We start from the raw sequence: 25,302 nt of genomic DNA, 5'->3' as shown, positions 1-25,302 counted from the left end.
TATCACTTTTATTTATATGTACTCTCGAGTATGCACTTACATTTCGTGCAAATGGCGGTAAATAAACTCCGTGGCATATTGTAAGTACATTACATGTCTGTGTTTATTCACTTTATTATAAAATTTATTATTAAATAAAAAAATTGGTTGCCTGTAAAGTCGGTATACGGGCGAAAGTTTTACGTGACAACGACTTTGAGTGGTAAAATAATTTTAATGTGAATATTCATTCGTATAGTAGGAAGAAGGATGAAATAATAGTAACAATTTAAAACATTTATTTATACAAAGAATTATATTTAAAACATTAATTTATACAAAGAATCTCGCACTGAATTTCATATTAACAAAATTTTATTTTTACCTTTACACATACATACGTATTTATATACAAATATACATACAATAACTTGCAATACATTTGCGTACAATGAAACTTTACTAAACGTTTATTACAAAGGGACGCGTGCCTTTCACTTTTTATGTCTGTCTCTCTCGCTCTTAGGCGGGCGCGTGCCTCTCACTCGCTCTCATTGTGAGCGCATAACGTGAGCGGAGCGTAACGCAGTTTCTTGAAGTGTCACCCGGCAAACCAATTTATAAGACGTTGTCACGTCAAAAAAAACCGGATATAAAAAAAAGAGTTAACCGTAAGTACTACTGACAGAAGTGAATACTCAAAATAATGGAATAACGTTTCGAATATTAAGTATTCACTAATTGTAGGTTTAATTAAGTAACGTACATAATAATAATATCGAAAACACGATTAAAACAATTCAATGTATACTTAAAATAAACTTTTCAAGTGGTCAACTTGACTTCCCTTGCATAGAAATATGTCTGAATTTAAAGTGACGCGTTTCACATGGTTTTACCTACTCAAAAAGTCAAACAAGGAGATAGTGCAATCGAGTATATACACTGTTTTCGTGTATGTATGCGTATACATGTACACAGACAGTTGTACTATTTTTTGGATCTGCATCCCTACGTGGTCGATATACCGCGGACGCGTACGAAGCGCTTCGCATCTTCGTTTCTGTACCGCACCGCTAGGATCTGGAATGCCCTTCCAGCTTCCATTTTCCCCAGTGCCTACAATATGAGTACCTTCAAATCAAGCTTGAATAGGCATCTTCTAGGCAAGCGCGCTCCGCCTTAGGCTGTGTGATTGTAGTGTGAGTGTGATTGCAGTCAAGCGCTCGTCTATAAACATACACAAAAAAAAAAAAAAAACTACGCTTCACTAGTCTGCCGCAATATGTCACTAGCATGTCGAGGACTCGAACCCTTAGGTTTTTCCCCATTTTCAACTTTAAAAAAAAGGATGTTCTTAATTCGACCGTACATATGCTTTTTCTATATATTATGTATGTTCGCGGATATCGTTCGTCGTTTATGAACCGATTTTTATGATCGAATTTTTTGACGGCCGATTCGCGCGGTGGCCAGCGACCCTGCTTTCTGAGTCCAAAGGTTTCGATTCCCACAACTGGAAAATGTTTGAGTGATGAACAGGAATGTTTTTCAGTGTCTGGGTGTTAATATCTATTTTATAAGTATTTATGTATATTTATATATCTTATTCATAGAAATAATATTCATCAGGCATCTTAGCACCCATTACACAAGCTACGCTTAGGGGCTACATGGCGATGTTTGTATTGTCGTAGTATAATTATTTATTTATTTATTTTATGATTCTTTTTTTTATACTAACAAAATCCTGACGCATACGACTCTGTTAGCGCGCGCATTCCCAGGCAGGCAGGGGCAATTTATATGGGAATATGGGAATTTATAATTTCTGAATTTTCTCTGGTCTGGTCTGGTGGGAAATTTTGGTGTTGGCTAAATAATAATATCATATTTAATTCAATGCCGGCCGACTGGCGCAGTGGGCAGCGACCCTGCTTTCTGAGTCCAATGCCGTGGGTTCGATTCCCACAACTGCAATATGTTTGTGTGATGAGCATGAGTGTTTTTCAGTGTCAGGGTGTTTATATGTATTTTCTTAGTATTTATGTATATATAATTCAATAAAAATATCATCAAATTCATCAGTCATCTTAGTACCTATAACACAAGCGACGCTTACTTTGGGGCTAGGTGGCGATGTGTTGTATTGTCGTAGTACATATATTTATTTATTTATTTAGTATATATTTAGTAATGTTAGATTTTCAGATATTGTATAGAAACATTTCGTACACAGGGTTTTGTACGGGTGCTCTTAGAGCTATTATTAAAACCATGACGCAGTTAAGTAACTTAGTGAATATTAAGTAAGCAAATTGGATCCCCGCCAAGCTGTCTAGACTGAATTATGGTTTAAACTGTGCCGTATGATGATGGGGATTATTACTGAGGTTGTTTCAAGGTTCTTCTTCCTAAACACACTGTCTACACACGTTCTGAGAGCTAAAAAAGCGGTGATAGCCCAGTGGGGCGTAGGTGTTAAACCTCATCGCAGTAATTACAGCGGCAACCACGCCCGGAACACAGGATGGTAGTACTTCCCCGGAGAAGCTCTGTCACAAAAAGTATAAGAAAGAAAGAAAGAAAAAAACTTTTATTTGGGTATGCACACACTAAAATTAAAATACAACTTATAAATAATAAATATACTACGACAATACACACACCGTCATCTAGCCGCAAAGTAACCGTAGCTTGTGTTACGGGTACTACAATGACTGTTGAATATTTTTATGAATAATATACATAAATAATTATAATATGCATATAAACAACCAGGTACTGAAAAACGTGCATATTCATCACACTAATATTTTCCACTTGTGGGAATCGAACCCACGGCCTTTGACTCAGAAAGCAGCGTCGCTGCCCACTGTGCCGTACGGTGTGATCCCAAAATGGTCTTCATTCAGCATGTTTGCTGTTTCTGTTAAAGAGCAAGCGCTGATCTTCCGTTAAGCCAGACGTGACGTTTGGACGGTAGGCAATAACAGAGGGACGCTTAAAAACTATGGATATGCTATAAAATAATATAATTTTAAAGTATTAAAAAAGAAAAAAATGTGTAATTATAAATAAAAATAATATAAAAGATTTGCATACATTTATAGTATGGTTCTTATATCACCACCCTTTTGTATCCGATAACCTAGATTTAATTTCGATCAGAACCTCTCGATTACCGAACCGCCGTGGTCTTCGAGAAAAGTCGATACAAGTTAAGTAAAAAGTTACCACAGTTTTAACAGCGGACCTTGAAAATGCAGTTAGTATTTTTTTATTTAGTTTTATAACAGAGACTCTTTACACTTATCCGAACCAGTTGCAATAATGTAAATTCAATTTTTAAAAACACAACAGTCACCACTTACAATTTATTTTATTTTCATCACGTTAATGGGTGTTACAGGGATAAAATGTAGGTTATTGGACTATCAAGTTCTTTAACTATTTTAATTGTTAGTAAAAACTTCAAACTTTGTAGCGTCGTCGCGTCCTTGTTTCTTATAAGCACTGTAGAGACTTGGAATGCCCTTTAGGCTTCCGTTTTCCCCTCCTATCAAGATTGAGTAAGCATATAAAGCCAAGCACAAAAAAAATAAAGGCAAGCGCGCACCGGTTCCATCACATTTGATTGCAGGCAATAACTCGTCTATATACTAAAAATAATCACTTCAAATCGAACCAACAAAATTCTCTTACGCATTCGTAATAATATTAGCATGATTACATAATAATATCATTTATTTACCGATAACAATGTCATAAAAATTACTGCATTATATAATATCTGAAGTAAATACAGCTGTTTGAAAGTGCTAATCTTGAGGAGTAATAAAGTGAATCTATTAATGTTTCCACCAATAGATAGAGTGCCTCATGCAGGCATATTCGATACACAGAAAATTTATTCTTAATACCGACCCGGGAATGCCAGAATGATTCAGATATTATTTTGATAACTACCTCCTACCTACAAAAGAGGTATTTATAACAAGGATTTAGCGATATCACTTTCCAGATAGCATTCTAGAGTACTCCAACTGCTAACGTTAATGATGATTGATGGCGTTTATATTGCTTTATTACTTTTTGGTAAACGTGTGGTAATATGTGCAAAGAGGGATCGTTTGATGCACTTAATTTATCCTAAAATAAATAAACTTCTGGACTGCTATCACTTCATACCGTTGGCGGTGAAGGCAGCGGGGTAATCCCGACTCTAGGGATTACCTGGACTTGACAATGCGAAACCTATTTTATTTGTTTATTTAAGTTTATAGTTTAATTTATGTATATTAATTTTGGACATTGAAGTTAGGTAACTACCTAATTTCATAAGTGCTTCCAGTTTTTGGGTGAAACTTTATATTCATTAAAGTAAGAACCTTTTTGTAGTTTTCGACACAAGTGCACCGTAATCGAAGTCGATTCCTAATTAAGTTACGTAAAGTTGCATTCCGCTACGTTACGTTAGCTAATATATTAATTAATCAAGCATTACGTATCCATTTAATTTATTTTAATAAAGAAAATATCAAACTAAATTTGATTGTATTACAAAAAAAAAATTACCCGGCTAAGTTTGTTGTGGGCTCTTCTTAGACAAGGGCGCGTTTGGAACCCTCGTAGCTTTAGATTTAAGTTGGCGAACCAAGTTATCACCATCCCCTTACAATTATGTAAACAAATATGAATTAACGCTTCATAAGTGCCTGTGATAGGCCTACATGAATAAATAAACAAAAAAAAAATATAGAATATAAATGAACATAATATTATGTTTTCTTTATATCTATTAAACAACGACGTAACAATATATTTAGATGAATAATGCGTTGAATAATAATGTAGCTTAATGATTTATTTTGTTAAGTAATTATTATTAAATTAGCTGAACAAGCGATGAATTTTTTCGTTACTCAAATTAATTATTAGCAAATAACGTCATCCGCATTGATGGGCCAACGTTTCATTCCTGACCGATTTCGGCCACGATGACCAATCTCCAAAGAGATTTTCTGCCACCGGAGAGGTTCTACCACCGGTTCGGAAATTAAGATCAATGAGCGGAAAAATGTGTGAAGACCCTAAGCGAAAATTAAATAACCGAAAAGTGCTCGGTGTCGCAACTAAGTGCACTGTGAACGGTTCAGTGGACCTCTCGCAATGGCTTTCACAACTGTAAACAATCACTGCTTCTGGAAATAAGGGCCACTTTTTGCTAAAAGTGCTTATAGTGCTACTGGTCAAATGCATTGAAAACCTGTTTGTCTGGTAGGAGGCTTCGGTAGTGGCTAGCTACCACCCTACCGATCATAATACGAGAGACACTTTGTCCTCGTAATCTTAAAGTTGCACTAGCAAAGCTTAGTTCATTTGAGTCTTCTCACTATGTCTGTATTGTCGAGGAGCTAGATGACCTTATTTGTTTACATGGACTTTTTTTAATAACTTGGTCCACGAAGCCCAATCGCAGATATTAAAAATAAAAAACATTTAAAATACCTAGACAACGGAATTCGTCCGTAACATTTTCCCGCGTTTCCAAAATCCACTTTTGTGTACTTGCGTACGACTAACGTATTTGCTATGCGTACCCATTAACGAAATTTTAGTTTACTCTCGTTTGGAAATTTACCTTCGACGTTGACATATACTTACTCGAATAAACAAAAATCTGATCAAGTCGAATGGTTATGAAACACATATATAGAGCTGGGGGCTTACTACTATTGCTTAAAGCAGTATTACATCGTAAAATTAAGGATTATAATTCTGCCAAATTTCATCAAGATTGGTGCAATGGTTAAGATGATAATAATAATAAAGAAACAAATAAACAAACAGACACGCTTTAGTATTTTAAAAGAATAATACTCGTAAATTACAAGTCTCTGTATAGTAACATATTTACGCCTTTGGTTGCTTATGTTAGCATCATTGCCACTGCCTGGACGATCATTTAAAAAATAATAAGTAATAATAAATATACTACCACAAAACACACATCGCCATCTGGTATAAGTAAGCGTAGCTTGTGTTACGGGTACTTAGATGACTGATGAATATTATTATGAATAATATACATAAAAACATATAATATACAGATAAATACCCAGACATTGAAAAACATTCATGTTCAACACACAAACCTTTTTCCAGTTGTGGGAATCGAACCCAAAGCCATGGACTCAGAAAGTAGGGTCGCTGCCCACTGCGCCAATCGGCTGTCTAAGTATCTTCGTATAGCTGGCCAAAATTGTAGCTGCATAATCTGTGGTCGATTTAATTTGGAGTGGGAATTCAAAATGATAGGAACCCAGATCAAAGAGGAAGGTTACATAAAAATTATCAATAGGGCGGGAATAAAAGGTACAGACGAGTAATGACTGAAGTTTCGAGAAGATAAAAGTAGAAAAATAATATGTTGTTTGAGTTTAAAATGAGTTATGCTGTAATTAGAGATACTAAAACGATTAAACGCTGTAAGATAAGAATATTAATATTTTCCTCATAAGAGATCGCCCATCTTACCTTACATCGTATCATCTATGTTCAATATGCATGTAAGGTTAGGTTATGTTTCTAAGATAATGCAAATGCAATAGATGCATTTTACATTTGCATTTTCTTTTTTTTTCTCTATAGTGCATAGCTGTTTATTTTATTAATTTCTCTTCACCTCCCACCACATGTGTAAGAAATAAAATGACTGACACCAGGTAGGCTAGATAGCCTAGTTTTAATGTAGGTACCTACTCACTTTTAGAACGCATCTAAAACCCATTTAAGCCGTTTATATTCCTTGGCTTTCTTCACGAACCCGTCAAAGATAATGATGGCTTATTCTATGGCCACGTGTAGAATGTTTATTTCTAATAATAATATAATTGTCTATTATATTAAATTTATGTCAATATAAACACGACGGGCGTTTCTCTTAATAGCCATTGTTCTATACATTTGTCGTATGGAAACTGCACCCTTCGTACGTGACAGCAAATCTCAGAAACGTCGATGTTATTCGAATTTCGAATAACGATTTATTATACTATCAATTTTATTAAATCCCCTGATGAGCTTTTAAGATGGTATTCGTGCACATTCCTTTCTAAAAGTCTTGCACTCCGTAATAATAAAGTTTAAAAAAACGACCATAGTCACTCATGCACTAGGGGTTCCGTACTCAAGATCAAAAAGTTACTATTTAAGTAAAATGACATTGATTGTAGTTTGCTGATATCTAAAAAAACTATACTGGTTAAAAACTTGGTTCTGTTTTTAAATCATTAAATTATGATTAAAAAATAAAAAATCTATTGTAGAATGTGGATAGACGTAATCTTATTATACATCTTACTTGTATTCCAGATAGGGCTTTGCCGTGTAGTTATAAAGTAAATTTGATGGGAATTTTATATACGAGTATATAAGATATAACTCCTTTTAAAACATTCACCCATTTTACTTTGACGTTTTAGCGTGCGTGTGTATGTCACTGAAATCCTCCTAAACGGCTGGACCGATTTGAATGAATTTTTCGGTATGCGTTTGGGTGGCACCCTGAATGGTTTGGATTCACAAATCAGCCTGACAGATGGCGCTGGTGTCCGCTAGTCTTTATATATATATATATATTTCTTGTGTGCGTGTGCATTTGTCTGAACTCCTCCTAGACGGTTGGACCGATTTGAATGAATTTTTTGGTATGCGTTTGGGTGGCACCCTGGATGGTTTAGATTCACAAAACAGCCCGACAGATGGCGCTGGGGTCAGCTAGTTAGATATAACTCCTTTTAGAACATTCGCCCATTTTACTTTGACGTTTTAGTGTTTCGACAACTCGACGTTTGTAATGTGATCAATAACGTGCTAGGGGTGCTGTTTGTGCGCAGCTGACGGTGATTTCATAGTGTAAGCTTACGGAAAATTGATTTGTTACACTTCTGTGTAATATTTATGACTTTTTATGTGAATCATAAGTTTACAAAAGACGGTTAACATTTTCATGCAATTTTTGAGAGTGTTTATTTAAGATTCTTGAAGCGCTGATAGCCCAGTGGGTAGGACTTTGACTTCACTTTCGGAAGAGGCGAGTTCGAATCCGAGCAAACACCTCTAAATTTATTTATTTATTATTTAGGTACCAAAAATTTGTATTGTGAACATAAGATACATGAAGTGAACAAAGGAAAGCTTATCTCTATAAGAGATCTCTTCCAGCTACCCCAGGATGTGAGTAAGATGATTTAATTGTGGTTTAGGTCAAATAAAGGTACGTCAAACTTTCTAAGTTACGTGCGTTTTAAGCAATTAAAACTTGCTTCAACGATAAAGGAATACATCGTGCGGAAACCTGCATGCCGGATAGTTAGCTCTACATGATGTTCTCAAAGGTGTGCGGAGTCCACCAATCCGCATTGGGCCAGCGTGGTGGAATACCTAACCTCTTCTCATTGTGGGAGGAGACCCGTGTCCGTAATGGGTTGATAATGATGATTTCTTAATGACAAGGTTGCTTGGAAGCATCCGGCTTTCATCTCTCACAAGATAGAAAAATGAATTTTAAAATGTAAAATGTAAATTGTTGATATTGGAAAAGAGCAACTGCTGAGTTTCTTGCCGGCTTCTTCTCGGTAGAATCTGCCTTCCGAACCGGTGGTAGAGTCACTACACACAGACAGACTTGACGTTTCAAAAGTGCTTATATTAGGCCTACTTGAAATAAATGAAATTTGAATTTTGAATTTTTGAATTGTTATGATGATTTAAAATTTCTATCTAGCGATGAAAGATTAGTGATTAGGGCTTCGGCCTTTGTTTCGGAGGGACGAGTTTGATACCCAACATTGACCTCTAACATTTTGGAGTTTAGAATGTGCGTTTCTAATTTTATTAAAAAAAAAAAAACACTTGCTATACCTATCAATGAAGAAAAACATCGTGGGGAAACCTGCCTGAGGAGACTACCAATCCGCATTTGGCCAGCGTGGTGGACATCGGCATAACCTTTCTCATTCTTCGAGACCCGTGTAGTGAGTCGGGTTGATAATAGATAATGAAATATAATGAGATAAATCTGAGATTAATAAATCGCTTAGCGGCACGTCTTTGTCGGTAGGGTGGTAACGGCCAAAGCCTCCCACAAGACCAGACCAGAGAAAATCCAGAAATAATAAATTCCTAAATGGCCTCTACCGGGAATCGAAAACAGGACCTCCTACTTAAATTCACAGCGCTCACCATTGCGCCCGGGAGGTCTTAAAGAGTGGACTGTTACAGGCAATTGATGATGTAACATCAGCCTTGTATATTTACACACGGTACGTTCGTTAACTCCAAAAAAGCGTCAATTTTCAAAACTTTAATCGATTTAGGTAAATTACGTTTCCAGCGGAAAATACCATTTTACTTTTTGCTAAAGTAATCATAATGAGTAGAGGAAAATCAAGAGATCGCATAGTTTACTTTATGTTATGGAATACAATTGAATTGGTGCCAATATTAGGTCGAGGAAATCTGAAATTACGATCACAGACTGAATAATACACAAAAAGTTAAGAAAATAATACCTATGTCATTACGGGCTAATTATTCAAGACCGGCTTTGGACTGTCAAACGCATAACATTTTTTTTTTATTTATTCCACTACAAGTTAGCCCAAGACTGCAATCTCATCTGATAGCAAGGCAAAGATAATAGCGGGATAAAGCGTTAAAGCAAGTGATATATAATAACTATAATCAAAAACACATAACTCTGAGAAGTTAGAACGTTAGGCGTGCCGGAGATCGAACTCGGCCCTTCCGTAATGAAGGCCGAACCTCTAACCACTAGGCCAGCGTCTCCCAACCTGGGGGCCATACAAAGTAGGTACAGAGGTTCACCTTCCTCAAAAAAGTACTTAAAAAAATTATTTTTCATAGTTTTGTACAGCGGCGCGGCGGTTTGCTCGTACGAAGATATACATCGTTTGTGTATAAGTCTATGGGCCTCATAAGAAGGCTCAGAGACACTCCGCGGGCGATGGAGAGAGCTATGCCAGGAGTGATCTTACAGTGCACATAATATTATGTCTGTACTAATAAAATAACCTTAGAGTTTTTTGTTGTTTAAACGCATTCGTCCGGAACTACGCGTAGCTCGGAGTGGATCGGTCGGATTTTTTAAAAACTGGCTTCTGCCCGCGACTTCGTCTGCGTTGACTTCAGAATCGGGTCTAAAGCTTCGAACGTTAACAATTTTTAATCTTAGAAATCAATTTTTAATCAGGTAGTATTTGAGAGATCGGTAAAAAGTACATGTTTTCCATGGCATTGGTGACATGCATACATATTTCAAAGATGTCTGTCGCGGCTTCTTTTTCTCTACGTGATCAAATCAAAAATGAGGAGTTCTTTAGAAGAACTAGAGTTACCGACATAGCTCAGCGAGTCACGAAGCTGAAGTGGCAATGGGCAGGGCACATAGCTCGGAGAACCGATGGACGTTGGGGTCTTAAGGTGCTGGAATGGCGACCCCGCACCGGTAAACGCAGCGTAGGTCGGCCCCCAACGAGGTGGACCGGTGACATCAGGCGAGTAGCTGGGAGCCGCTGGAGGCAAGCGTCCCAGGACCGTGTATTGTGGAACTCCCTACAAAAGACCTATGTCCAGCAGTGGACGTCGATTGGTGGACATGATGATGATGATTATGATGATATGTAGATAGATAAACTTTCCAAAATGTCGAATGGCTCGTACGCGAGTTACAATAGAGCTATTTCATTTAACTTAACGTTTTATAAACGTTTTCCCTTCTGACCTTCCATGTAGGTATTTAATTACGAGTACATTGTTGATGAACTTGTTCAGTTTGTATTAACTTCCTGGTAAGTATGTCCTGTAAGTTCTAAGATTTCAATATATAATAATATAAATATATAACGACAATACACACACCGCCATCTAGCCCCAAAGTTAGCGTAGCTTGTGTTATGGGTACTAAGATGACTCATGAATAATTTTATGAATAATATACATAAATACTTATAATATACCGATAAACACCCAGACACTGAAAAACATTAATGCTCATCACAGAAAGATTTTCCAGTTGTGGGAATCGAACCCACGGCCTTGGACTCAGAAAGCAGGGTCGCTGCCCACTGCGCCAATCGGCCGTTACAATATACGTTCAGTGATTTTTTTTTCTTTATATATCGACAGTCCCTACAATTTAACAAACTTTTAGCAATAAAGCGGGCTAACTCGTTAGGATTTTTTTGACTTGTTTTGAAGACCTCCCTGGCTCAACGGTGAGCGTTGTGAATTTAAGCAGGAGGTCTCAGATTTGATTCCCGGCAGGGGAATTTGGCAATATATAATTTCTGAATTTTCTAAAGTCTGGTCTGGTGGGAGGCTTCGGTCGTGGCTAGTTACCATCCTGCAGACAAAGACAAAATAATAAATTTCCAAATTGCACAAAGATCGTACATTCCGGGATAAAAGTAGCTTATATGCTTTTCTATAATTTATATCTGTGCCAAATTTCACCCCGATCTGATGAGCAGTTCCGTTATTTTTTTCTACTACAAGTTAGTCGGTAGGTAGGTTAGGGGTAACCTGTTGGAGTATGCTAGTCATACACCTAATCGGTTTCCACGCGACATCGCACCGGAACACTAAATCGCTTAGCGGCACGTCTTGTCAGTAGGGTGGTAACTAGCCACGGCCAAAGCCTCCCACCAGACCAGTCCAGAGAAAATTCTGAAATTGTAATTTCCAAATTGCCCTGGCGGAAACCCGGGACCTCCTACTTAAATTCACAGCGCACACCGTTGCGCTAAAAAAATATTAACAAACATCACCATATTCAACCCACAACTGTATTTCTCTTTCTTTTCTAATGTAACGAAATGTGCTTAAACGGCTTAAAGGTATCCGAACAAATATCGAAGATTCACTTTAAAATCTACGATCTTTCGGATTTCAGTCCGTTGAGCTAAGGTGTTTAAAGTCTTAGGAAACAATGATACGCGGTCAATTACGCTAAATTTAGTTCAGAAACCGAAATGCCCAGCGTCCTCCGGGGCAATTTACTGCGTTATCTAACCGACGACGCGAAAGATGATACCTACTTTAAGAACACTTCCTATCCGGTGGGCTGACATTGTGTGTGAAGTTCAGTTTATTTTTTCTATTCCACTACAAGTAATACCTTTTAATCTTACCTGGCGTAAGTGATTATGAAGATGAAGTTGGTAACGGGCTAACCTGTTATATCCTCATGCTCCTAATCGATTTCTAAGTGGCATCGTACCGAAACGCTAAATGCTACGGCCGAAGCCCCCAGACCATAACAGACAAAATTTAATTTATACATTTAGAATATATGACGGCCGATTGGCGCAGTGGGCAGCGACTCTGCTTTCTGAGCCATAGCCATTTATACAATTGGGTGGCATCCTGGATGGTTTAGATTCACAAATCAGCTCGACAGATGGCACTGGGGTCCGCTAGTAAAATATATAAATATAAATAAATATATATACTACGACAATACATACACCGCCATCTAGCCCCAAAGTAAGCGTAGCTTGTGTTATGGGTACTAAGACGACTGATGAATATTTTGATGAATAATATACCTAAATACTAAGAATATACATATAAACACACAGACACTGGAAAACATTCATGCTCATCACACAAACATTTTCCAGTTGTGGGAATCGGACCCACGGCCTTGGGCTCAGAAAGCAGGGTCGCTGCAAACTGCGCCACTCGGCCATCAAACTAACATTAATATTTACAAAAAATATAAGACGTCTAACTGTTCATTTATATTATGCTAGCTGTTGCCCGCGACTTCGTCTGCATTTGATTTTGTTTTTTGATGTGGCATTAAATTTAGTTGTAGATCTAAAAAAAATTAAAGTATGTAGTATCGCGAAGCCTTAAATGAGGGGTTTGCTGCTGTCCGCTGAGGAGTTCTGTCCCCTATCTCCAACCACAGTTAGGGCAAGATTAAAAACATATTATAACCTCTATAGTACAAAAATAATTATTTAAATCGGTTATAATTTGTCGGAGTTATGGTGTCAAACCGTCAAACACTCATCCCCTCTCCCAAAGGAACCGAGCTTAATGTCGGGATAAAAAGTATCCTATATTACTTCTAACACTTCCAAGAATATGTGTACAAAGTTACATAAGGATCGGTTAAGTAGTTTTTGCGTGAAACCGTAGCAAACAAACTTACATTGACATTTTTAATATTAGTAGGGATTTCCTTAGTTAAAAACGCAAATACGAGTAACTGCGCAAAGCTAGTGGTGCGTGCCGGGGCTCGAACTCAGTCCCCACGATAGGAAAGCCGAACCTTCATCCACTAGGCTATCACCGCTTTCTGTCTTTAATCAATATTCAATAGAGAAAAAAAAATCTACTTGACCCAATTTAGTTAGAAGGTAATACTATAAGTATGTATTGGGCGTGAGTGTTACTAAATCACTTATGTTCGCTCTAATAACGCGTCAGTGTCAATAACGTATGGCTTCCGTAAATCCAACTCTGCACCGTTAACAATAGATATTTACGTAACCTACTTTCCTTGCTTATTTAAATCTATCTATCTCTCATAATCTACCAAAATTCAAATTCAAATATGTTTCATTCATGTAGGCCATATCACAGGCACTTATAAAGCGTTCATACATGTACAAATACACAAAAGCACTGCCTATCCTAAAATTGATATATATATTATATATGATGAATGAATGAATACACTTTTATTGTACACCAAAGAAAAAAAGTAGTTACAGAGATATAAATACATATCAAGAGAGTACAATTTGGTGGCCTCATCGCTACAAAGCGACTTCTTCCAGGCAACCAATGGCGTAAAAGGTAAAAACATAGAAAAGAGGTAGGTGGTGCAATATTTAATATTATACAAATCTATATATATAAAAATCACGTCACGTCACGCCATCACGCGTGAACGGCTGGACCGATTACACTTTTCTTTTTGTTGCTTTTGTTATTGTCAGGAGAAGGTTCTTATGACAGAAAAAATATAAAAACTTGCGCGGAAAATTAGAAAATTTAAGAATCCTTATTTTAGAAAACTTAACCGTATTATATTATTTCTAATCTAACCTCAGCGCTTTGGACAATATAAACTTTTTTAATGTAACATTATGACATTTGACATAGAATTGACAGAATGCGTGCTGCAAATATCATAAGAGGATGTAAAAAAACTGAATATCGTTTAAAACACATGCTTCGATCGAAATTATTTTATTCATACAAAATACATGCAAAATAATTAACTTTTTATTTCCCACAAAAAAGGATGTAAAAAACTGAATTTCTTAGTGTATATCACGGTTACTTCAGAGCCATCACGCCTAATATGAAAAGTTCAATTTAGTATAGAGTTTTGGTAAGTTTGGATAGAATAACATTAACGTTACTAACATAACAAGTGATATACTCGGTTATAAAAAAGAATACAATATAAACTTAAATACATTATATTCTACATTATATACTCAAATACATTATATTCTTATTAACATTATTTACTTTTATAACTTACTTACATTTTATACTTAAAAACATTATTTACTTAAGTACATAATATACTTAAATACATTAATTACTTTTTTACTTAAAGGCATTAATTACTAAAGTACATAATTTAATTAAATACATTATTAACATTATATCCTTAAATACATTATATACTTCAGAACATTATATACTTTAGTACATTATTTAATTAAATACATTATTTACTTATGTACATTATTTACTTAAGTAAATTATTTACTTAAATACATTATAAACTTAAGTATATTATTTACTTAAGTACATTATATACTTAAATACATTATTTACTTATGTATATTATATACTTAAATACATTATTTACTTATTTACATAATATACTGCAATATATTATATACTAACTTACATAATATACTTACGTACATTATTTAATTAAATACTTACTTATTTACATAATATACTGAAATACATTATATACTTACTTACATAATATACTTAAGTACATTATTTAATTAAATACATTATTTACTTATGAACATTATATACTTTAATACATTATTTACTTATTTACATTATATACTTACTTACATTATCTATCTAAGAATATTATTTACTTAAATCAATTATATACTTAAATTCATTATATACTTAAGTACATTAAATACTTAAGTACAATATTTACTTAAGAACATTATTAACTTGATGATTGATCGCTACTAAGCGATAAGGCCGCCTTTTGTATTCTACTTTTGTCTTTGTATTTCTATTGTTTTTTTTTCCTAATTTCATTGTGGTGTACAAATAAAGAGTTAAATAATAATAATAATAACTTGAGTACATTATTTACTTAAATACATTATATACTTAAATACATTATTAATATAAATACATTATTTACTTATGTACATTATTTACTAATGTACATTATTTACTTAAGTACATTATTTACTTAAGTTCATTATTTACTTATGTTCATTATATACTTAAATATATTATTTACTTATTTACATTATGTACTTACTGACATTATATACCTCAGTACATAATTTCCTTAAATACATAATTTCCTTAATTTACTTATGTACATAATTTTAATAAATAAATTATAAACTTATGTACATTATATACTTCAATACATTATATACTTAATTACATTATGTACTTAAATACATTATTTACTTATGAACATTATATACTTTAATACATTATTTACTTATTTACATTATATACTTACTTACATTATCTACTTAAGAATATTATTTACTTAAATAAATTATATACTTAAATTCATTATATACTTAAGTACATTATATACTTAAGTACAATATTTAATCAAGAACATTATTAACTTGAGTACATTATTTACTTAAATACATTATATACTTAAATACATTATTAATATAAATACATTATTTACTTATGTACATTATATACTTAAATACATTATTTACTTATGTACATTATGTACTTATAAACATTATTTTATTAAATAAATTATAAACTTATGTACATTATATACTTCAATACATTATATACAAAAAACATTATTTACTTTAGTATTAAATTAAGTACATTATATACTTAAGTACATTATTTACTTATGAACATTATATACTTTAATACATTATTTACTTATTTACATTATATACTTACTTACATTATCTACTTAAGAATATTATTTACTTAAATCAATTATATACTTAAATTCATTATATACTTAAGTACAATATTTACTTAAGATCATTATTAACTTGAGTACATTATTTACTTAAATACATTATATACTTAAATACATTATATACTTAAGTACATTATATACTTAAGTACATTATGTACTTATTAACATTATTTTATTAAATAAATTATTAACTTATGTACATTATATACTTCAATGCATTATATACATAAGTACATTATTTACTTAAGTACATTATATACTTAATACATTATGTACTTAAATTCATTATTTACTTGTGTACATTACATACTTAAATACATTATTTACTTATTTACATAATATACTGAAATACATTATAAACTTACTTACATTACATACTGTTATACATTATTTATCTATTAACATTATATACTGAAATAAATTATATACTTACTTACATTATATACTTAAGTACATTAAATACTTTAATAAATTATAAACTTAAATACATTATATACTTCAATACATTATATACATAAGTACATTATTTACTTATGTAGATTATTTACTTAAATACATTATATACTTAAATTCATTGTATACTTAAGTACATTATTTACTAAAGTACATTTTATACTTAAGTACATAATTAACTCGAGTACATTATTTACTTAAATACATTTTATACTTATGTACATTATATACTTAAATACATTATTTACTTATGAACATTATATACTTAAGTACATTATATACTTAAGTACATTATTTACTTAAGTACATTATGTACTTGTAAACATTATTTTATTAAATAAATTATTAACTTATGTACATTATATACTTCAATACATTATATACTTATGTACATTATATACTTCAATACATTATATACTTAAGTACATGATATACTTCAATACATTATATACTTAAATTCATTATATACTTAAGTACATTATTTACTTAAGTACATTATATACTTAAGTACATTATATACTTCAATACATTATTTACTTAAGTACATTATGTATTATTTTATTAAATAAATTATTAACTTTTGTACATTATATACTTCAATACATTATATAAATAAGAACATTATTTACTTAAGTATTTAATTAAATACATTATTTACTTATTTACATTATAACATCGCTATTTTTTCCACATTTGTCTTTCAAAATCCGCGCATCGGAGTTTTATATTGACGTGTTTTTTTTATATACGCATAGTTGAAATATGTTCATCCGACAAATCATATCAATCATCTCGGGGCAAAATATCTGCAGCACCAAAGGAGCCACCGATGCGTTGCCGGCTTTTAAGGAATTTGTTTATCCGCCCCTTGAATAACCCTAGATTGTATTTTTGAGGAAACACATCAGATTGTTCCACAATTTGCAAGTGCGCCGTAGAAATGATCTGGTATTTCGAATAGTAGAAGAATACCAGGCATCCAGATGATGAGGGTGGAATTTATTTCTACTGCGTGAGGTGCGGTCACAGAACAGGGAAGGAGGTATCAACGCAAACAACTCTTCGGAACACTCTCCGAATGAATGTATTTTGTTTCTTTCTTCCTGTACAGAAGCCGAAGTTTTGTCCACTAGACTAACTATTGTCATTTGCATGTTATCTTTTGTTCATGTGTTTTATTTATTTATTTAAGAGCACTAACAACATGCATATTACACGTTTTTTAAATATAGCACACACACAAAAACACGGACTGATATGCACGTCAATGACAAGTGCACATAGCGTCATGTAAACCACCGATCACCGATAAGTGTTCAGTGAGTTTTTTTCTAATAGCTGTGGGTGTGTCATGGAAGATATCGATGCCAGGCAGTGGCGTGCATTTCCTACATGCACAAAAGCACTGCATACCCAAATTATTTTATATAGCTCGTATTGGAGGGGAATATTTCTATTTTACGCTATATATGTGCTTTATGCATACCCTGGCCGAAGACCCTGTGCACGCCACTGATGCCAGGTATCTTTTTAGATAACTCGTTGTATTTCGCACAAATACGTATAATAGGCGCTCGTTTTCCGATATGGGATTTAGTAAATGGTATATGAAAAAAATTTGTGTATGTTTATAAATATGTTTGTATTTTCTTGTTGCAGGCATGGTTGGAGCACCCGATGTCGTCAAGCCCTCTGAAAAAGTCGAAGCCTACTCGCCCCACCTCAACGGGAACCTCATATTTACTATCAGCGGTGAGTTATTTCAATACGTTTTGACGATGATCTACTTTATTTGATCCGTCGGCTACTCGCCAGACGATAAGGAACACTGAAAATGAAAATGAATTTAATAAAATACTAAAAAAATATATATAGACTACGACAATACACACATCGCCATCTAGCCCTAAAGTTAGCGTAGCTTGTGTTATGGGTACTAAGATTGATATTTATACAAATAAATACTAGTAATATACACAAAAACATCCAGACACTGAAAAACATTCATGTTCGTCACAGAACCATTTTCCAGTTTTGGGAATCGAACCAACGGCCTTGGACTCAGAAAGCAGGGCCGCTGCCCACTGCGATGATATGATTTAGATATGATCGATATGATAATGATTTTATTCAGTAACATGTAGGTACATACGTATCATAATGTAATTAAATTTATTTTGAAAACAATGTTGCCAGCATCTTAGGAACTGAACTGCCTCGCTGCGGAAGACATTTTACATTTTATTTAGTGTTATATAAGTTATTTTAGTTTATTTTTGTTAACTGATTAAATAATATAAAATTTTAATTATAAATGTAACATTATGTATTGTGCTGAATAAATTTAAATTGAATTCAATGTCGCGAATATTTTTACAGCTTCGAATAAGTCATATTTACAAAAAAAGAAAACCTTCGCCAAAACGAAGTTATGAAATGTGAATAATTCGATAAAATTAAACGTTCACTAAAGGAAATAACTTCTTTTTTTAGTCGCATATAACCTCTTTGTTGGTTAAAAGAATATGTTTATACTTCTTAATGTGGAGAGGCTTCCAAATAAAGAGTTTAAATAAATAAATAAATAATACACTGCAGTGAGGTACACACATTAATAAAACACAACTGCAGTAATTTTCAAATAAAACACGCGTGTCTAATGTCTAGGATTATGAGCCTTATATCGATGTAATAAGGTTTTCGTTGCGAGCAAGTGTGATGAGAATATAATTTTTGCTTACACCGGCGAAATCGTTTTTCCGAAATCTACTCTTCCTAGTAGATAAGGAAAGTAAGAAAAGGATGGGGCAATACGCAAATCAATCTTTTTTTTTCGTTTGAGGAGGAAAAAAACCCCGTCGGACTTCTGCCTAATGGCAGGGCATGTCCGACCCCCCCTATCTGTCAGGTCTGCACGGAACAGCTGGGCATTACTTCTTGCCGACCTTCTTCAAGCGTTTTCTCTCTTTTTCTTCTCATCTCTTTCTCGTTCCTCTCTCCTCAACATTATACTTCTTAACATTCGTGCAAATTTTCCATTCCTCGTCACTAGAGAGCATGCGCGCTATCAGACTTTAGGAGTATAAACTAACCACGGTCTGCTACATAAATCAATCTGTCACCTGAAAATGTTGCTTTAGATGGATTTTTAATTTCGGACCTAAGAAGATTTCGCCAGTAACATTCATACAAGGAACGTTTTAAAAATGTAGTGATTATTATTAAAAGAAGGTAAGTTCACGTAAACACACTGTAATCATAGAAAATAAATGCTAACTGCGCGACGGAAGTTAGCGGTTACGTAAAGCTATTTTTAATTTGACACCTTTGTTAGAAATAGGAAAACAGGTATAGGTTTAACTCGTCTGCTGTCCGCGCTTATTTATTATTTATATATTGAAGTAGTAGTAGAAATAAAGCTTTTTGACTAGTAGCATGAGGCTTAACACCTACGCCAAAGGACAAGGCGGTGCAGGACGAGTTCCTTGCATGCCCTGCTGTTGCTCAGTTTATAGACGATGGATTTCCATGGTCTTTCAATAATCCTACTAATGTGGATGATTGTTACTCAATCACGCAAAAACTGCTGAACGGATTTGAATGAAATTTGGCATGAATGTAGACTTCGACATGCAAGAGAATATGGGCTACCTTTTATCCCGATTCTGTAAGAAGTTCCCGAGGATGATTGAAAATTGTTTACGAGCTAAGCCGCGGGCAGACGGCTTTAAAACTTGATATGCATGTCACCTATGCTATGGAAAAGGACATGTAATTTTTATACCGATCTCTCAAATAGTTCCCGTGGTAGGATTAAAAATTGTTAACGAGTGAAGCTTTACGCAATTCTTAAGTCCACGCAGACGAAGTCGCGGGTAGAAGCTAGTAACTATATAAATAAAATACGGGCGACGAATGCAGGCGAAGGCGCGTGCAACAGCCAGTTGAAAATATAATAGGTATTGAACAGGTATTTTCATTCAAGTGGGTTTTATTTGACCTTAAAATGATAACTTTATCGCACACTAATTAAAACATTCATAACGAAACGGCACAGTGTAAACAAGAAAGTAATTATGAACCACAGAACTAGGAATACACAGAAACCGTGTACACGACTAATATTGAAGCATCGAAAACCGCTCCACTTTAGTAGTGTCTCTCGAAAAGGCTGTTAGTCATTTCATACCATTCAGCAGTTGACAGTAATTATTTTAGCTCAAATGTTCTAAACGTTAAGAATAAAATGGGAAAATGGAAAAAAGTTTGCGAGCTAGCAACATTCTGCGGTTTTAAAGTGAGACGTGCGGGTATGCGCAGGGTATGCATTAAGCGGGCAGATAATGTAAAATGAAAAAAATCTCCAGTACAAGTTATAAAAAACCATTGTAAGAGTTATAAAAAGCGTACCGCTTAAATTTTATAACTTGAACTGGTGATTTACTTCATTTTATAACATCTGCATACCCAGTGGCGTGCACTTCATACATGCACAAAAGCACTGCATACCCTAAAATTGAAATATAGCCCGGATTTGGTCCATTTTCCTGGTGTATGCATGCCCTGGTAAGAAACCCAGTGCACGCCACTGTGCATACCCTGTGCATACACTTTATGCACGCCACTGAGTGCACTGCATACAATAATGGCTGAATGAGGATTCCACATGTTCTCAGTATCAACCGTCAACAAAGTGGGTAAACGGCATTATCACATCGCAGTTCTAAACACCAATGTCTAAGTTGCAAAGTGAATGTAATTATTTTACTTCGATTCGTTTGTTTCGCGCGGAGCTTAACTGACGTGCACCAAAAATGTAATTTTATTCTATTCGACTACCATAAAATAGGAAAATAAAAAAAAAAGTTTGTCAGCTAGCAAAATTCCGCGGGTGTAAAGTGAGACGTGCGGACTCAATACACTGCATACAATAATGGCTGAATGGGGATTCCGTATGTTCTCAGTTCTGTGTTATCAACCGTCAACAATGTGGGTAAACGGCATTATCACATCTCAGTTCTAAGCACCAATGTCAAAGCTGCAAAGTGAATGTAATTGTTTTACTTCGATTCGTATGTTTCTCGCGGAGCTTAACTGACGTGCACTAAAAATGTAATTAAAACGAACTGAATAGTGCCAATGCGAACTAAATCTAATTATTAAAAGTACATGAACGCGTATTTTTCGAAAAAAAAGTGTTTTTTTTTTGTGTAGAAAAGTAATTAATTGAATCTTAGTTTTACTGTACTTATGTTCCTAAACTACTTTGTGAAAAACGTCATTGAAAAAAATGCCTTAAATTTTTACTTTCGTGAAGAAATATAAGTGTGGGTGTGTTGCAATTTTAGAAGTGTTAGATATTAGAAGTAAAAATGTGAAAAGAGATTTGGTAATTCGAAATAGTAACGTTTTGAATTGTAGGTAAAACTTATGTGGAAAAAATTGAGGCATCAATTCCCTGTCACTAACTTGAATATTGAAAGTTTTGCATCCCAATCTGTCTTAAGACAAGTTTTAATAAGTAATGTTTTTGTACGAAATTATGCTGGAATGAAAAATTACGTAAATGTGACACGCAACTGTGTACAAAACTCTTTAAATTAACAAGAAATTACAGATTTAAAAGTAGTACGAATCTCCTAAAAAGATTCATCGATTAAGTTGACATTTTTGTAATAACACGGTAAGCATTTATTTATAAGCTCATGTAGGCCTATCACAGGGACTTATGAAGCGTTCGTACATACTCGTATATGTTTATATAGTTTTGAGGTGTTGGTGAAGCTAGGTTCGCCAACTTAAACCTAAAGCTAAGAGGGTTCCAAACGCATCCTGGTCTAAGAAGTGCGCACACAAACTTAGCCGAGTAATACTTGTTATCACCATCTCACAGTTAATTAATATTTAGCTACGGAGTTAGAGCAGCTTTCACAATATAAAATTAAGATGCAGATAATATATTTTTTTTTTTAATTCTAGTTTTAAATCGTGTTTTAATCTATAAAATTAATCTCAGCATTGAGCCTGAAATCTAGATTTAAATTATGCTAAAGTATATTAAAATACGTTCAATGTATTTCCGAGCACGGTATTAAAAAAAACCAAACAACGGAAAAAAATGGAATAAAACTAACAAAAAGTTTTGAAAAAAAATTCATCAAACATGTTGCAAGCAACCGAAAATTATTAGTTTTAGGAGTGTGTTTAGTGAATAAAGTTTAGTAGGTATTTACCTAAGGTTTTTAATAGTTAGACATTTTACACAAGATATCGTATCTAATAAACTCTTTTCGTGAGAACTTTTTTTTATCTACGAAATAAATCAAGATAGTGACAGCGGACTTGACAATGGGATTGAAGAAATTTGATTTGTGAATGAATCAAACTTTTTCCCTCGGCCTTTTTGCTTAGGAAAACCCAGCATTTAATATCCGTGTTAAATGTTCCAAGACAAAATTATTTGTGTAAAGAAACAGTGCGATTAGGCAATTCGAACTGGAGCATCGTGTTTTCGAAGTGACCGTGTAATTCGCGAAGAACGGGTGAAGAATGACCAAATTTATGAGTTACAATTTGGAAATGGCTATTCGTAAATGTTGGAGGAAAATGCACGGATACACTATACTTGGTAAATATTTCAATATCCATCTAATATTTAATTATTAATATTTTAACCAACTTCCTTCGAAAAGAAGGAGGTTATAAAATTTAAGTTAAGAAATTTGTCACTGCGCGCGCCCGCGTTTAACCTAGCTAATATACTGTACTGGTTAATTAGACAGATAGGAGTAATTGCTTTTATGCGCATAAAACATCCTAATTATAAAACAAATAAACTCATAATAAATAGACAATATTTACAGAGAATTAAGAAAAATAAAACTACGACGTTGGTATCACTAAGCTTGGAGATTTCCACACAATTTTTAAAAGTGTGGGACAAGCCGTGACACCGCTGCACAAACCATTATAAATTAATTTAGATGTTTTTTTTAAGTACAATAGAAGCGGCTCGCGGTTCACCTTTGTACTTTCCCCAGGGCGCCGCGGAGACCAGGTTGGGAAGCCCTGGTATAGACGGATTTGCAAATTCTATTTTTGTCCGATAGGGATTAATTCCGAAATTCCCATTTATATTTCCTATAGATCTAATGAGCTGACGATTTTGATTTTAAGAGTTTAAAAGACTAAGACTCTTAAATAAATAACAGAATGAACGGCGAAATAAACTAACGCATAAATATGCTTTGTTTACGCAATCGCACAGCATAACATCACCGCGCCTGTATACTCGAAAGGGTAACGCAGACGCATTCAGTTTATACGGTAAACACAACACAGAAAGCTAGTAAACACAAGCTAGAATATATCTGTTACAATGCATGCACTCCAGTAATTTTTCATCCCTAGGGAAAAGTACTTTTTTTGGATAAAGGTACCAAAAAAGTGCTTTTCTCCATTTCCTTTTCTATACGACAACTTATATGCAAAATCAAACTAACTCATATCTGCAAATTCAAATTCAAATTCAAAATTCATTTATTTCAAGTAGGCCTAATATAAGCACTTTTGAAACGTCAAGTCTGTCTGTTTGTAGTGATTCTACCACCGGTTCGGAAGGCAGATTCTACCGAGAAGAAGCCGGCAAGAAACTCAGCAGTTGCTCTTTTCCAACATCAACAATTTACATTTTGTATTTTAACATTCATTTTTCTATCTTGTGAGAGCTGAAAGCGGAGCCGGATGCTTCCAAGCAACCTTGTCATTAAAAAATTCATCTGCATTAATAATATAACTAAGTATAAGTCGCGCCGTGAATCGATTTATTCACCGCGGGGCCCAGCCAGTACAACTCAAATTTCGATGAAGTTTGCCATGCATGTGTTTTCTCAGTGCTCTGTTAGCGGAAGGTATGCCAAATAGCATACTAACATAGATTAGGTATTTTGTAACAAATGCAATTTTTTATTATTTGAATTTGAATTTATTTTTTATTTTAATAAATGAATATAATGTCTGTGTATAAAGATTATTATTATAGCAAAATACAGCTTAACTTATAGCTCATGGAAGTGAAATATTTTTTTTCACAAATAGTGCATTAACCATGGTGATTCCCGGTAAAAAAGCAACCTCTGCGCTATTCCAAAGTATGATCTATCCACATTCCAAATTTAAATTAAATTGGTTCTGTAGTTGTGGCGTGAAGGAGTAACAAACATACACTCTTACATACAAACTTTCGCATTTATAATATTAGTTAGCTAAAGCACAGTAACTTTATAAAAATTCAATACCAACAGCTGGTCGGACAGACATTAAGTAAGAATTGTTTACGAAACACTAGAAAAGTTGTCAATAATATTGATATCTCATAGATTAAACTCTTGAAACATACAATGTTTATAAGATCAAAACATTTCTTAACTCCGATGACATCGTTTGAAAATGAGTAAGTGTGGTTCATTATTTCCCATTCAAATTATTCCGTTCGCTTTGAAATCTTTAGACAGTGATTTTGAATAAGGATTATGCATTATGCAAAGTTACTTTAGCAAACGTATCTATAACTATTGATTCCAATCCAATAGATAATTAGTTCTTGTAAGTAGACACACGGCAGT

At 33.9% G+C, this 25,302-nt stretch overlaps 1 protein-coding gene across 5 annotated transcripts in view; it reads left to right on the top strand.

Annotated features, from left to right (window-relative positions):
• LOC120634495 (solute carrier family 41 member 1-like) overlaps positions 1-25,302 on the top strand; it is an 83,408-nt gene that overhangs the window by 25,938 nt on the left and 32,168 nt on the right. Inside the window, exons 1-2 of one of the 5 annotated variants that reach the window (XM_039905146.1) lie at positions 21,680-22,095; positions 23,090-23,306. In XM_039905146.1, the coding sequence (XP_039761080.1) occupies positions 23,228-23,306 (79 nt within the window). In that variant the 5' untranslated portion in view covers positions 21,680-22,095; positions 23,090-23,227. Of the gene's footprint in view, positions 1-18,337; positions 18,431-21,679; positions 22,362-22,912; positions 23,307-25,302 lie in introns of those variants that run through there. The other 4 variants (XM_039905148.1, XM_039905144.1, XM_039905143.1 and 1 more) reach the window with 4 other exon arrangements.

This window comes from Pararge aegeria, chromosome 24 (genome assembly GCF_905163445.1).
Source record: "Pararge aegeria chromosome 24, ilParAegt1.1, whole genome shotgun sequence".
Taxonomy (NCBI): Eukaryota; Metazoa; Arthropoda; class Insecta; order Lepidoptera; family Nymphalidae; genus Pararge; species Pararge aegeria.
The sequence above is the reverse complement of the archived record's forward strand: the minus strand, read 5'-3'. Positions and strand labels throughout refer to the sequence as shown.